Source organism: Centruroides sculpturatus, unplaced genomic scaffold (genome assembly GCF_000671375.1).
Source record: "Centruroides sculpturatus isolate CEXI.00-Female unplaced genomic scaffold, Cexi_2.0 scaffold986, whole genome shotgun sequence".
In the NCBI taxonomy this organism is placed as follows: domain Eukaryota; kingdom Metazoa; phylum Arthropoda; class Arachnida; order Scorpiones; family Buthidae; genus Centruroides; species Centruroides sculpturatus.
In genome coordinates, this window is record NW_019385126.1 from 186,832 (window position 1) to 203,149 (window position 16,318).

Consider the following 16,318-nt stretch of genomic DNA (forward strand, 5'->3'; position numbering starts at 1 on the left):
AGTAACTAACATAATTCCCAAATATGTACAAATATTTTATATAAAGGTTTTTAGTTCATGTCTATAGAAAAAAATCTGTTAAATTTCAAAATTATGAAACAAAATTTATTCTTGAATAACTCTACTTACAAGGGGAGCCTAGAAGATTGTCATCACCGATGAATTTTGTGGATGTGTAGTATTTGTACCAAAGCTGCATGACTCGCTATTTGGACATTAGTGAGATTGCGGCCAAAGTTCTCATCTCTACGTTCACGTTGTAGAGATGAAAACTTCGGCCACACCTCGCTATTCTCGAGAAAATCACAATTAAAGTTTTTCTAGAACTGTTAATACCTATGCAGAAGCATCATTCATATGTTAATGGCATGGCATGATTAGTTAAGGCATTGTGTAAACAGTGTTACTATACAGGTTTGAATCCTGTGTACAATAATTTTTTTTCTCTTTACATTTATTGCATACAGGATTCAAATCCATATAGCAATGCTTTTTCACATAATGCCTTAACCATCAGGCCACACTGTGAATATAGAAATGGGACTTCTGCACAGGTATTAATAGAACTATTTATAGAATTTCCTAGAATTATTACTTCTAGAAAAATGCGATTAATTAGTGGGTGATATAGTTTAATACAAATAAATACTGCACATCCACAAAAATTTTGTTGAAATCAGTGATGAAATCTTCCCTGGTTTCAGTTTTTTTTCTAATTTTTAAAGCGTTTTTTCCCTATAGCATGCTTGTTTTTAAAATATTTGGTTTAATGAGTCATTTTTGTTGCATTCATATTGATAAGTAGTTTTCAAATGTGGAGCATAAGACTTTTTCTAGGAGATGCAAAGAAATAGATCAATAATAATAATTTTTGAGTTAACTCTTCCATGTACAAGTATCCCTTATACAACATAGTTTCACTCTAACACAGTTTGAAAATTAGGGATATCCCTGTAAAACAGTGTTTTCAGTTTCGCACTAACACAGTTCAAGAATTTGTGATCTCTACAAAATATCACAATTGTTAAGTGCAAACTCCTCTATTTGATATTTTTGATTCAAGTAAGCACGTGTGTTATCTCAAATTTGCACACAGATTTTAGAATGTTGAAATTTTCAATTACCTTTCATCAGGTTTAATGAACACTGATAGTTCAATTTTTTTTTCTTTGTTGTCGTAGCTTTTCTATCAACCAGGTGTTGTCATCACTTTCAGATTTTATCCTTTAAGACTGCCACTGTGTTTTGGTTTATAGATTAATCTTTGTATTTAGTAAAGTTTATTTAAACATTTTTAGGTAAGTGATATTAATCTTTTTATAACTATAAATAAATAAGCATTTGTAAAAATGACAAATGAAGTACAGTGGTATCTCGGTACTCAAACTGTTTCCAACTCGAACAATTTGGTATTCAAACACAAATTCTGGAAAAATCACTCTGTTCTTGATTGAACAAATGTGACCCACTAGAACAAATTTTTAATTAATAACATATTTTTGTTTTGTCATACATAAAAAAAATCTTTATGATAATAAAAAAAATGGTGTTGCTGATATTTCTGATCAAGATAAAAAAAAAAAGCTCCGATATGACACTTTGTAAAAAGAAAATGCACTTGTTTACCTAAAATTAATATTAACACATAATACAGTACTTTTAATTGTGATTGTTAATTAATTATTGATTGCTTTAATAAACATTTCTCTTAGTAACGAAAAAGAATAGTATATTTTTAAACTTCTGGAATCTAACTCATGTTTTGTATTAGTCCTCTGTTTCGTATAGCATGGATTTATATAACACGATAATTATGTTCCAAAAAATGGAACATAATTATCGTGTTATGTGAGGGATACCTGTACTTGCTATTCTATCTATTAGTTTCAATAGTATAACATTAAAAACACAACTTTCATGTTTTGTTTTTGTTAACATTATTACATTGTAAGTTATTATTGAGGTTGTAACTACATTGTAGTTATTATGTGATTTTTATTTAGATCTTTGCTATTTTACTTTTTGTTTGAAATATAATTGTGTACCATCAAAATACTATAATAAAGTCTTAGGATATATTTTATTTTAATAAAACTAAGATAATATAGATCAGTATGCTTTTACAAAAAGTATAGCGAGCATAATAATTTTTTTTTACAGAAGAGAGGAGCATCTCTTTAAAAAGTTTGATAACTCTTGATATAGATAAATGAACTTTTTCAAATTCAGAATTATTATGCTTATTATTATTTTTTTATTTAAATTTATATTTCAGTATTTATTTAGCATTTAATATATCTATATTGTTTTTAAAAATTTTGTGTGGCTTTACACCATTTTTATCTTTATGATATTTATGAATTTTGTTTCATTGTATTCTGTTTACAGATTTCAATACATATATTCAAATTTGTAAACAGAATGTCATGAAACAAACCACACATCATTAACGCCATTTTCAAATAGATTTTTGTCAGTTTAAAAAATAAAATAAAATTACAAAATCAGAAAAATTGTAGAATTTTTGTTAGAAATATAATCAGTAGATGTATTTTTACCATTAAATTTTGATTATTTCTTGTTTTATTTATATCATTGTTGATGGTACAGCATCACTAATATAGCAAACGGCAAAACCCTTTAAGATTCAGTCTTTTCATTTTAAACTTCTAATGTTTTCGGTCTACTTTATTGACCTTCTTCAGGAAAAATCCTGAAGGTGGTCGATAAAGTAGACTGAAAATGTTAGAAGTTTAAATAAAAAGACTGCATCTTAAAGGGTTTTTGCTGTTTGTTGATTTTTCTAAGTGCAGATAGAGAAGAGGCTATACCATCTGCAAAAACCTCATTAATTACATTTCTAATGAAAATATTATTATATTTATTATATTAATCTACAATATTGTTCTGGTTTAGGATGAGTTTTTTGGTATTCACTAACTTAAACTGGCCACGCTATTTGGACATTAGTGAGATTGCGGCCAAAGTTCTCATCTCTACGTTCACGTTGTAGAGATGAAAACTTCGGCCACACCTCGCTATTCTCGAGAAAATCACAATTAAAGTTTTTCTAGAACTGTTAATACCTATGCAGAAGCATCATTCATATGTTAATGGCATGGCATGATTAGTTAAGGCATTGTGTAAACAGTGTTACTATACAGGTTTGAATCCTGTGTACAATAATTTTTTTTCTCTTTACATTTATTGCATACAGGATTCAAATCCATATAGCAATGCTTTTTCACATAATGCCTTAACCATCAGGCCACACTGTGAATATAGAAATGGGACTTCTGCACAGGTATTAATAGAACTATTTATAGAATTTCCTAGAATTATTACTTCTAGAAAAATGTGATTAATTAGTGGGTGATATAGTTTAATACAAATAAATACTGCACATCCACAAAAATTTTGTTGAAATCAGTGATGAAATCTTCCCTGGTTTCAGTTTTTTTTCTAATTTTTAAAGCGTTTTTTCCCTATAGCATGCTTGTTTTTAAAATATTTGGTTTAATGAGTCATTTTTGTTGCATTCATATTGATAAGTAGTTTTCAAATGTGGAGCATAAGACTTTTTCTAGGAGATGCAAAGAAATAGATCAATAATAATAATTTTTGAGTTAACTCTTCCATGTACAAGTATCCCTTATACAACATAGTTTCACTCTAACACAGTTTGAAAATTAGGGATATCCCTGTAAAACAGTGTTTTCAGTTTCGCACTAACACAGTTCAAGAATTTGTGATCTCTACAAAATATCACAATTGTTAAGTGCAAACTCCTCTATTTGATATTTTTGATTCAAGTAAGCACGTGTGTTATCTCAAATTTGCACACAGATTTTAGAATGTTGAAATTTTCAATTACCTTTCATCAGGTTTAATGAACACTGATAGTTCAATTTTTTTTTCTTTGTTGTCGTAGCTTTTCTATCAACCAGGTGTTGTCATCACTTTCAGATTTTATCCTTTAAGACTGCCACTGTGTTTTGGTTTATAGATTAATCTTTGTATTTAGTACAGTTTATTTAAACATTTTTAGGTAAGTGATATTAATCTTTTTATAACTATAAATAAATAAGCATTTGTAAAAATGACAAATGAAGTACAGTGGTATCTCGGTACTCAAACTGTTTCCAACTCGAACAATTTGGTATTCAAACACAAATTCTGGAAAAATCACTCTGTTCTTGATTGAACAAATGTGACCCACTAGAACAAATTTTTAATTAATAACATATTTTTGTTTTGTCATACATAAAAAAAATCTTTATGATAATAAAAAAAATGGTGTTGCTGATATTTCTGATCAAGATAAAAAAAAAAAGCTCCGATATGACACTTTGTAAAAAGAAAATGCACTTGTTTACCTAAAATTAATATTAACACATAATACAGTACTTTTAATTGTGATTGTTAATTAATTATTGATTGCTTTAATAAACATTTCTCTTAGTAACGAAAAAGAATAGTATATTTTTAAACTTCTGGAATCTAACTCATGTTTTGTATTAGTCCTCTGTTTCGTATAGCATGGATTTATATAACACGATAATTATGTTCCAAANATATAAAAATGGACGTGTGTGTCCCTATATTTCACTTTTCAGCCAAAACTACACATCGCACATGAATGGTGTTTGTATGTGGTAGTAGCCCCAAGTCTCCATTCGTGCACTATGGTGGTTGCATCTCGATAGCTATAAGGGTGCTGGAGATATGGGCTTGAAAGTAGTTGAAAGTGGAAGATTTTCTATTTCGATTTTAAAAATTTTCAAATTCGAATTGGTTCGGTTATAGAACAATTGTAAACATTCCAGAAAATTGATCAAATTGAAAATAGTTCATTTGACTAAATGTAAAAATTCTCTAATTAGTCTGGAAACGGGGGACCTAATTCTTTCATTCTGTGAAAACGAGTAAGATTGGCTATAATGTAATTATCTTAATCTTCACTATCGTTACTTTTTGCCTACAAATAAAAACCCAGCAAAGCGGGTCCTTGCAGCTAGTATAATATATAAATTACTCAAGTTTGCAGTTTGTTACAAAGCAAAATTATATTTTATCAAGCAACATTTGAGTCTTTTTAGTCTGTCTTTAGGTTTGACATGATTATTGTCTTAAGGTGACTTATTGTCTTTTGTGAGAGACATGTTGCTGGGCAACAGAAAAACTTATCTCCTGGTAACGGGAGAACAGTTGTTGGGGTGTCAAATTGCTTTGACTTTTGGGAGAAAGTCTCTCTGTCGTTTACTGTAACCAGTGAGTGCACATAGATTTTTTTATATGAGTACATCTCTTGTTTAAAGCATAAAAATAAAAATGGAGGCTCTTGGACACTTCAGAGGACATATTTAATTTCATTAATTTAACCATATGAACAAATTTGTAATCATACTATTAAACTATATTGCAACAGGGTACTCAAAGAAACATACTTTTTTACCATTAGTGAAAAATAGTGGCTCTTAATTCCTGAAGAAGCCTATAGTCTCTGAGCTATGCCAGTTCGGTACCTAATCTTGTGCCTATAATGATTTGTTCTTTCTGGCATGCCTTCTTTTTAATAAAGTTTGTGAAACTGCTCTGCATCCTGTTATATGCACATCACTAGCATTGCTGTTTTGGAAATTTGGAACAAATTGGAATCTATTTACCAATCTAAAGGTCCTGTGTGCAAGGCCACACTCCTCAAACAGCTCATACTGCATAAGATGGATGAGCCTGATGACACAGAGACCACCTTAACAAATTTTTTGATGCTGTCGATAAGCTTCAAGATCTAAATGTTACTATCAATGACAATCTTCTTGCCATAATGTTATTATATAGCCTTCTGCCATCCTATGAAAACTTTCGTATGCAATTGAATCACGCGACAATCTGCCAAATCCAATGCCCTTAAGGTGAAGATCCTTGAAGAATATGAATCATGAAAAGGCAAAAAGACCAATGCAGTACCCAATGCCATGTATGCCGAAAAGAAGAAAAACCTCAAAACCAAAGATGGTCATAGGAATCTAAAGGGCAAAACTCCATTCAAATTCAACAAAAAAGGAATCCAAATGGATTGAAATGCAAATACTGCAGTTGTTGAAATCACAAGTCTTCTAACTGCTGCTACAAACCCAAAAGTAGTGAGCATGCCAGTAAAGCCGTTGAAGAATGTTTCCATGGCAAGACAACTGATTCAAGCTTTCAAGTTGAAAACACAAACAAATTTCAAGCAAAAATTTTCATTTTTTGCTTGAAAGTTAAAAATCAAGCAAAAAATTTTCATTTTTTGCTTGAAAGTTAACTCAAAACCAATTGGGATTCATCAAAAGGGATAAATGATGTCTCGGCAATGGCGCATATTCTCACATGTGTGCTAATCAAGATGATTTCACAGAAATCAAGCCTGACAGCCAGCAAAGAAAACACTGCGACAATTGAAGGAATTGGCTTTGTGCAATTAGCGCTTGATGATGAATCAGCAGGTTGAGTATTTAACTTATCTGATACTCTCCTGGTTTCAGACCTTTGAACAAATCTCATGTCTAAGTAAGATTTGTGATAAAAGCTATGAAGTTTCATTCTGCAAACAAGTTGCATTTATCATAGACCGAAACAACAACGTTGTTACTACTGCTGATCAAGTGAACAAACTCTACCACATTCGTAAATGGAATCCAGTTGATGCTATTGCTCAATCTAAGTCCATACTAATGGATTGGCATGAATGCCTAGGTCATCTTAATCAAAAGAGCCTAAAGATGATCATCTTACATCTTGGAATTCGAATCCTATCTAGTGATCGATTATCCCCATGTGAGACATGCCTCAGAGCAAAAATGGTGCAAAATACATTTCCCTCAACAGACAACCAACAAACTACCAATATACTTGAAATTGTACACACTGATATCTGTGGTCCAACTCAAATTCAATCTATGTCAGACACTTGATATTTTGCTGTCTTCATAGATGACCAATCTCAATGGTGTGAAGTACGTTTTCTCCGCAACTAAAGCGATATACTGAATGTTTTTAAACAAGTGAAGAACCTTCTAGAGAAACAGTTCAGCACAAAAGTCAAATGTCTTCAATCTGACAATGAAACTGAATATTATAACAAAGAATTCAATGAATATTTGAAAGAACATAGGATAAAACGCCGGTTAACCGTTTCCCATACCCCACAACAAAACGGAGAAAGAAAGAATCGAACATAGGTTGAGGTGGCACAATGCATGCTAATTCAGTCAGGACTCAAGGTCTCCTTTTGGGCTGAAGCTGTCCACACTGCAAACTTTATCCTGAAGAACTGCTGTCCTTCTAGAGCCTTAGACAATGATACACCCTACAAAATTGTGAATGGCAGGGATTGCAAAATTTCTCACTTTCGAACCTTTGGTAGTCCTGCTTTTGTACTCAATGAGGACCCAAGTATCGGTAAATTTGATCCTCACTCTGAAGAAGGCATATTCATTGGATATTCTGAACAATCCGAAGCCTATCGAATTTGAATGCCAACTCTGAAAAAGATAGTTGTGACTCGAGATGTTAAATTCCTTGGATTGAAAACCGAGAATTTTATCTCCAGAGAATTTTCATCACAAGAAAAGGAATCTCATCATCACAAAGTAATCACTGAGTTAACTAAACCTCCATCCCTAACCATTGAACAAGGGGAAGATAACATCCGTCACACCATCCAACAAGACGACAATGGAAATAAAATATTCAGGGATAGCGAATTAAGGAGGTATCCAGGTCGCCCAAGCCTAATCAAATCTGGCTTAAAAGGTAGACCTCACAAATGTTTTAACATGACGATGACCAAGTCCATTTCACAACACCAAACCGAAGGAGCACATTTACAGAATGAGGAACTTAACCAAGAAAATGTCCAACAAGGGAGTGATACAAGTGGATTTGCCTCTGTCATCCAGGAAATGGCATTCAACACTGAAATCTCCATCAAAGATGCCCTCTCAAGCTCACTTGCTCAAGAATGGAAAGATGCAATCAGAAGTGAGTTCATCTCCATCTAAAACGATACATGGCACATCACCAACCGCCCTCCTGACAGAGACACTATTGGTTGCCACATCGTTCTTCACAACAAATACAATGCTGATGGCACTCTTGAAAGATGAAAGGCGAAATTAGTAGCAAAAGGTTACACTCAATGTCCTGGAATCAACTTCCATGGAACCTTTGCACCAGTTGCAAGGATCAACTCCATTCAAACTCATTCATCCATTCATCGACCAATTGGACGTGAAAACAGCATTCCTTAATGGAAACATAGACCAGGAGATTTTCATGCAGCTTTCAGACCAAATCAAAATAATCCTAGAAGTTGTAATTAAAAATTCAACGGAACAGACTCGAACCAAAGCAGAACAAATGCTGCAATCTATCCAGGAAGGCAATAAAGTCTGTCAACTTAAAAAGGCCCTCTATTGTCTATGACAAGCAAGTCACCTATGGTATAAACGACTGGATGATGAACTCAAATAATTAGGCTTAAGACCATTGAACTTTGATCCCTGCGTCTATGTTCAAAATGAACAGAATAACTTAATCTTTGTCATCATCTATATCGACAACCTCGTCATTGCGTCACGTGATGAAATTGAAAAGGCTAACCTAAAGAAGACTCTTATGTCCAAGTTTGACATGAAAGATCTGGGACAACTCCACTATTGCTTGGGAATTGAATTCTTCCAACGAGAAAAGGAGAGGAAGATGGTAATCCAAATACTGAGGAAATCTTGGAACGTTTCTCTATGGAAAAATCGAAACCAGTTGCAACTTCTCTTGACCCAAACTTCACAGGCCTGAAAACCCATCAGTTCAGGAAATGAAGAAATTTCCATTTCAAAAACTAATTGGTTGTCTTCTTTATCTTTCTATCTGCACTCAGGCCAGACATTGCACATGCAGTAAGCAAACTGAGCCAGTATAACACCCAACATGACCAAACACACTTGACTGCAGTGAAACGTATCCTTCGATATCTAAGAGGGACGACCAATCATGGCCTGACATTCCGGACAACCGGAGAGCCACTTGCAGGATTCTCACTCTGACTGGGGAGTTTCGACAGATGATCGCCATTTCTTCTTGGGATACATTTTTAAGCTCTCTGGTGGACCAATCTCATGGAAATCAAGAAAACAATGCACAGTTGCCTTATTGAGCACTGAGGCCGAATACATGGCACTATCAGATGCCACTAAAGAAGTTCTTGCACCTACTAGAACTTTTTATGATGAACTCTCAAGAAGCAATATATCCAAATTGACAATTTATTGCAATAACCAAGGGTACAATTACTTGCTCGAAATCCAATATTTCACTCGCAAAGCAAGCACATAGACATAAGACGACATTTTGTGCATGAATGCATTGAACAAGGATGAATAGACATCGCATTTATTCCAATGGATAAGATGTCTGCCAATCTTTTAACAAAAGGCTTATGCTACCCAAAACATGCTAATGGACTGACTTTTAAATATGAAGTCGATTTTATAAGTCATGCATCAAGATCGCATTTATTATTACATCTTGATCTATAATCTAGTAAGCACCCACTGGAATGAGGGGAGTGTTGATGAGAGTATCATGACACTCTCCTAGGGACATTCTAGGTAATTGTTTATATAAGAAGATTCTTGTACTTTGTACCTTATCTCTTTTTGTTTTTGGTATGTATATTCTATACAGTTTAGATTAAATTCTGTGTTCAAACCAAGCAGTTCCCTTTTTATTTACCTCGATGCCACACCCTGCATTTATTACAACAATTTTAAAGTAAATACTAATTTTCTGAAGATTATAAATTGACTGGAAAAGTTATCTTTAGAGGGTTAGAATTATTGGTGAATTAATAATAAATTTAATAAATATCCTCCCTCCTTTTATCAGTAAGATTTAAGAATTCAAATCTAACATTCACAATTATCTTTCATATTAAAACAATACGATAGTATACATTAAAAAATCTGTTTTAATACTTCAAAGAGTGGATTCTTATTTTAAGTTTTTAAGGAAAATTGTTAATGACTAAAAATTTAATAGATTTTTATCATATTAAATACTTTTTGAAATTACATCATAATAGTTTCAGTAGGAATTACATTTGTACATTTAACAACTCAATACCATTATATATATTTAAAAATATTGAGTTGTTAAATGTACAAATGTAATTCCTACTGAAACTATTATATATATATATTTATATTGCTTTTCTGCATTAGTTTATTCTAGAAAATCATTGATTTGGTCGGTGAAAAAATAAATCAATATGTTGATCTGTGCTTTTGCTAAATTCAATAATTATGGTAAGAAAACTAAATGAACAGATGTTTATTATTTCAGCTTTTTTATTCACTAAAATTTATATAGAAAACTAAATGCATATCATATAAAAATATATTAACATAACTTAAATTGAATATCAAATATTTTTTCTGAAAGACAATTTCATATGCTTATTTAAAGAGATTTTTTTTTAAACAGCATACAGGCTATATATTGATTAAAAAAAATTTTTCTTTAAAGTATGAAAATACACTAACTTGAAACGTATTTTCCTGTAGAGTTTAATTCTCTCTATACCTAACCTTGTCAGAACTATCATCACCGTCATATTATATAATAGTAAAAAATTATAAAACTATCACAATTATAGAAGTTTAATATAAATTAAGGTTTCCTTTAAAAAAACATTTACATATTGATGAAAAAGTTCTAAAGTGACAAAATTTTAATAGTAGTGTATAAGAAAAGGCCTGTTATGAATCAGTGCAGTTTTACTTTGAAGCTTTTTGTAAATATGTAAATGTGTTCTTTAAACATTTTTAAGTTTAATAAATTCTTATAATTAAGGCTATGACAAAGGCTAATTTTATATGCTGGTTTAATAATTAAACATTTTTTCATTTCAAATACCTTTTTCAGTAGAAGCACTCTGCAAGAAAAATAATTGAATTTTTGTTTTTAAAAAAATTAAATTTTTCTACAAAAGTAATATTTCATATTATTAACAGATATTGATCATGAATCAAGACAGATATTCATTTTATATTCTGCTTGTTAAAAACAAATAGAATATAAAATGAATATCTGTCTTCATTCATGTTAAAACATTTCTAATTGAATATCAAAATTTATTTAACTTTTAGAATTTTAAAACATCTATTAGATGTTTCTCTTTAAAAAAATTAAGTAAAAAAATGCCTTGTGTATGGTATATAATGTAATTATCAATAAATTTTTATTAAATATAATGTATAATTTTAAAATATAAAGTTATATATTCAATTTTCATTAAAATTATTATAATAGATTATTATGATGATGAATATTTGTTAATTTTAAAGCAATTTCGAACAATATCTGTAACATTGTTTCATGTAGGTTTTATGGAATACACGTTAAGTTTAAAATGATGTTAAACTCTATAGTTATTGTGTACAACATTAAAACAGTAATTATAGTCATTAATGAATGGAAGTTTTATTTAAAAAAAAAAAAGTGAACAAGAAAAAATAACAGTACATTTTTAATGAAAATTTTTAAAATTAATTTTCTTCATACAATGTGCTAAAATAGTAAAATTATTATTTTATAAAATAATAATAGTTTTCTTAATTTCTTTATTAGATTAAAAATTTCTTATTTATAAATTATCTATGCATTTAAAATTTTCAACATTTAATGCCTTTCAAATTCAAATGCTAGTTTGAGCAAATAAATCTTATAAAATTCTTGTGTTTTCTTTGCTTAAAGAAAAAAAATCTATTTAAAGTATTTGACATTGTAATAGTAATACAAATTTGATATAAATCTTGGTGTTTTTTTTGTAATGGAACTTTTTTCTATATAATAAGACACCACATTCTGTTAATTTTTTTATTAAATAAATTTTTCTTTTTCCAGGTTATATAGAACATTTCTTTAAATTAAGAACACAAATTCTTAAGATTCCAGAACATTTCATACTTCCATCAGCCAACTAATAACATCTAAGCTAATGTAGTGCCCTCTGCCAATGTATTTTAACACTCAACAATTTAAAATTCACAATACTTACAGACCAAATTTTTATTAACTTTGGCATTGATTTTTAAACATCTATCAACCCTGTCTGTCACTTGCTAAAACAATTCCTACTCCAAGAACACTTATTGCACAAAAATCTAGTTTCCCCACCCTCCATCTGCTTTATTCTCTTCAGCCTTTTTTTTTCCTTCCATTCAGGACGTTCCTCCTAGCTGTTGGGAGACTTTCCAAATATTTAATATTAATAACCTTTTCCTCTAAACTACTTATAAATCTATAACTGTTCAAGTCTCTTATATTTTCTTCTTCTGTCATCTCCTCAAATGGCATTTTTCAAAATTACTTTCACTTCCTTCCTCATTCCTTCTTGACTCAATGTCATAATTACCTTTCCAGCTTCCAGAAATTTTTTTGGGGGCAGTTTAGAAGTAACAGAACAGCCATTCTCAATGTGGGTTAGGAACACAGAGAACTGAAGGGGGTAAAGACAAAACAATTAAAAATGGAACACATGCATAATTCAATTTTTTCAATAGAAGATAATGACAACAAAACTTAGTGGTGATAATACTATAACCTAAGAATTTACATTACTTATTTAAGTTTTATGCTTTAGCCTTGTATGACTGGTATGTTTATATATTTATAACCTCCTAAGAAATATTCAGTACTACCTGAAAATGAGTGCCTCATCTGCACAGAAATCCCAATGAAGGACAGGTAAAAATTATCACTTACAAACAATTTAAGATAAGAGCAAGCAAAACCTTCTGGCTTTGCCTGCCTACTTTTCTCTATTGTCTTTTAGTTCAGTCCTAGTTGTAGAAGTAACTATACAGTGATTGTATCATCAGTAACAGTCAAGTGTGTTTAGAAAAGAAATATTTTCAATTTGGATTTTGGATCCATTTAATGCACAACTTAACAATGTTAGAGCTGAAATTTAGTAAAGTCTAGTAAAGCTTTAAAGTGACACAATGGCACAAGCAAAATTTACTCAATGTAAACAGTATCTCATTTTATCTAAAAATTAAGAAATTTCCTAAATTGTGAGAAATAGCCAAAATAGTTTTCATTCACATACTTGGTTGAATGTGGATTTAGCAAAGTTGTCTCCTTAACAGACTGAATTTCATAGTAAGAGATCATTGGCTATTATTGCCCAATTTGGAATCAGATATCGGATAACGTTATCAAGAATGTCAACCAAAGATTCATATTAAAAATATGAAAATAAAAATATTTTAAATTTATATACCTTTTTATCATTAATGTTTTTCTATTGTGGTTTGTAATCAGTTTATTCTTATGTTTATAACTCATTACTCTCATTATTTTATTTTCTTTCGAATTTCCTGTTTTTTTATTGAAAGTTTATTTTCAATATTTTAGCAAGCATAATCTCCTAAGAACTGTATATGATACATGAATAAATACACACAAAAACCAGAATATCTAGCAAAAATAAAGTTGAATACAAGAAACAAATGTTTTTGACAGTTTTAAATTATCATCTTCAGGTTGATAAAATAGAACAGGATTTCTTTTAATGAATTTTACAGAATAGAATATGCATATGACAAATGATGTCATCCCCTGAAGATAGTTTGTAAGTCGAGATTGCTGGATAAAAAGGAACTTCATACAATCCAGGTATGGAAGAAAGTCTCTGCATCCCTATGATTAATGGCAGCATCATTAAAGGATGCTTTGTACATTTCCATTCTTACCAAATGTTTTAAAATGGTCCAATAGAGCTGGCATTTAACATATAACAGAATATGCTGCCATTAATCATAGGGAGGCAGAGACCTCCCACTCTTGGAGATCCTTGTACGGGGGTGGCCAACAGTTTTTGCCCTCGGGCCAAATTGGAAAGAGAACTTTTTTCACGGGCCTAACCAGAGGCTGCCCTAGGAAGATTTTGAGGTGGTGCGAGATCTCATTATGGTGTCACCCCGTAGAGACTAAATTGTAGATAGAGATTACAGATACATTTTTCACATTATCATGCTTTATCAACATTCTATGCTGTACTTAAGAGACTTGTAATGGAGGGTTAACTCTAAATGCACAGTGAGTTATTGATTTTTTTTAGGCGTCAGAATTTTTCATCAAGCTACTCGGACTTGAATAGCTAATATTGAAAGATTAATTGCAGGCCGCATAAATTCATTGGACATACAAGGACAGGCAGGCCGTATGTTGGCTGGCATGGCCAACATACGGCCTGTCCTTGTATGAAGTACTCTTTTGATTCAACAATCTCAACTTACAATCTTCTAGAGGGGAGAACATCATTTGTCATGTGTATATTCTGTCCAATAGAGTTCATCCATATTCATTTTTTAAAAAATTGTTCTATTTTTTACATTCTATTTTATCAATCTAAAAATGATTTAAAATTGTTGAAAACATTGGTTTCTGGCATTAAATGTTATTTTTGCTGTATTTTCTGGTTTTTGTGTGTGTTTATTCAATATATTATTTTTTTTTTCTAAATTACTCTTGTACAAATAAAAATATAAAAGTTTTGTTCATTGTTCACTTATTTATTTTTTCATCTGTAAACAACTAAGAAATAAGAAAATATGTCTACATTTGATAGGTATTCATGAGAGATATTGAATCAAATGTATATTTTCTAAATTGCATATGTTTACAGAAATTATAACAAAATATATGGCAACAGAAAAAAATGAGAATAGGCATGAAAGTTGAGAAAAGCTGGTCATGGCCAAAAAACATTGGGAATGGCTGTAACAGAGTATTAATCTCTGAGAATGGAGTTAAGTCCAAAATTGCTTGAATTTTTTTTTGGTGGTGTTAAATATTGTACTCCAAGAAAAGTTGTTTCTGATTTTGTTTATTAAAGACTTTTGGAGTGTCAATGAATTTGAATAAAAATAATTACACCTAATGGTTTTCTAAAATATTACTCTCAAGTTAAATTGATAATTAAGAAATTTGTTAATTATTGCCATAAAAATATGATTAGATCATTATAGTTTAAAATAATAAATGAAATCATAAAATATATAATTGGGAAATAATTATTATATTAATTTCCTGTAATACTAATACTGCATATCTATTATTCATTTTAGTAATTTCAATTTGAAATTCACTTTTTCTTTGCTTACCGCAGGGAGTTATTCGATATTGAGAACTTATGCATCTCCAATTTAAGGTAATGTTTTAAATAAGAAAAAATATGTATATATGACAAATTCTGAGTTGCATGTTTCCTTGCAAGTTTGTTTGTTTGAATTGTAAATGTAAACCCCAGTATATGGAATTTGTTTTAAATATTTATTGATCTGTGATTGTATTTTTAAAACGAAATGCAAATTTTGACGTCATTTTTTTTTCGAATAAAATGTTAATTTATATAAGTAAAACTGTATAATGAAAATAATTCTAATTAAAATTTTAATGTTAAGATTTGTATTGTTTTATTTAATTTCTTATGCATGTATTTTTCTGCAATATTGATGTGTATTTGTGTCAATAAAATTTAAATCTTATGAAAAGTGAAATAATAAAGTGTAATGAAATTAATAAGTCTGAAATTTTTTATCATTAATCTTAAGAAAAGTATTCTTTTGATTTAAAAAAAATCTTTAATTTCAACAAACCACAAACTTGTGATTATGTAGAAAGAATTTTATTTTTTTAAATGTATATATATATAAATGTACATTGTTAAATGTACATTGTAATATGTAATTTTAAAATATATCAAATTATCGATAATTCTTCAAGAGTTATTGAATTCATTACATATAGTATAAAAATTGGCAAAGGTTCTTGCTCTTGCTTTTCTGGCACTTGACCAGCAGGAGGGTTAAGAAGGCCAGGAAGGAAGTTTGATAATTTTCAATTTTACTATGATATAAAATTTAAAATAATAACAAAAGCTTAAGAGGAGTAAGATTTTTGAATAATGAGAAATTTCTGTACTTTTTAAAATTAAATATTCTTTTAATCACTAAGACACATTAGCACAAAGTTGAAATTGTGTTTAGCATTGTCTGTTATGAGATTTTATTTAAAAATAATTTTTATATTATAAAAAGGCAAAATGCTTAATTTTTAGGGTAAGATTCATTTTTAAAAATATTGTGAATGACAATAACAAGTAAAAATTTTCATTGTTTGAACCCACCCTCAAAATAAGATACATGACCATTTTTCTCCTTTACCATTTTGATCTTTAACTGCCAACATTGATAGCATCAGTGCT

At 30.1% G+C, this 16,318-nt stretch overlaps 1 protein-coding gene across 2 annotated transcripts in view; it reads left to right on the top strand.

Annotated features, from left to right (window-relative positions):
* Positions 1-16,318, top strand: part of LOC111635141 (phospholipase A-2-activating protein-like) — a 52,195-nt gene that overhangs the window by 1,690 nt on the left and 34,187 nt on the right. The window contains exon 2 of one of the 2 annotated variants that reach the window (XM_023380000.1): positions 15,221-15,262. The exons of the other annotated variant lie outside the window; for it this stretch is intronic. Within the exon in view, the coding sequence (XP_023235768.1) occupies positions 15,221-15,262 (42 nt within the window). The remainder of the gene's footprint in view (positions 1-15,220; positions 15,263-16,318) is intronic. 2 annotated transcript variants of the gene reach the window in all.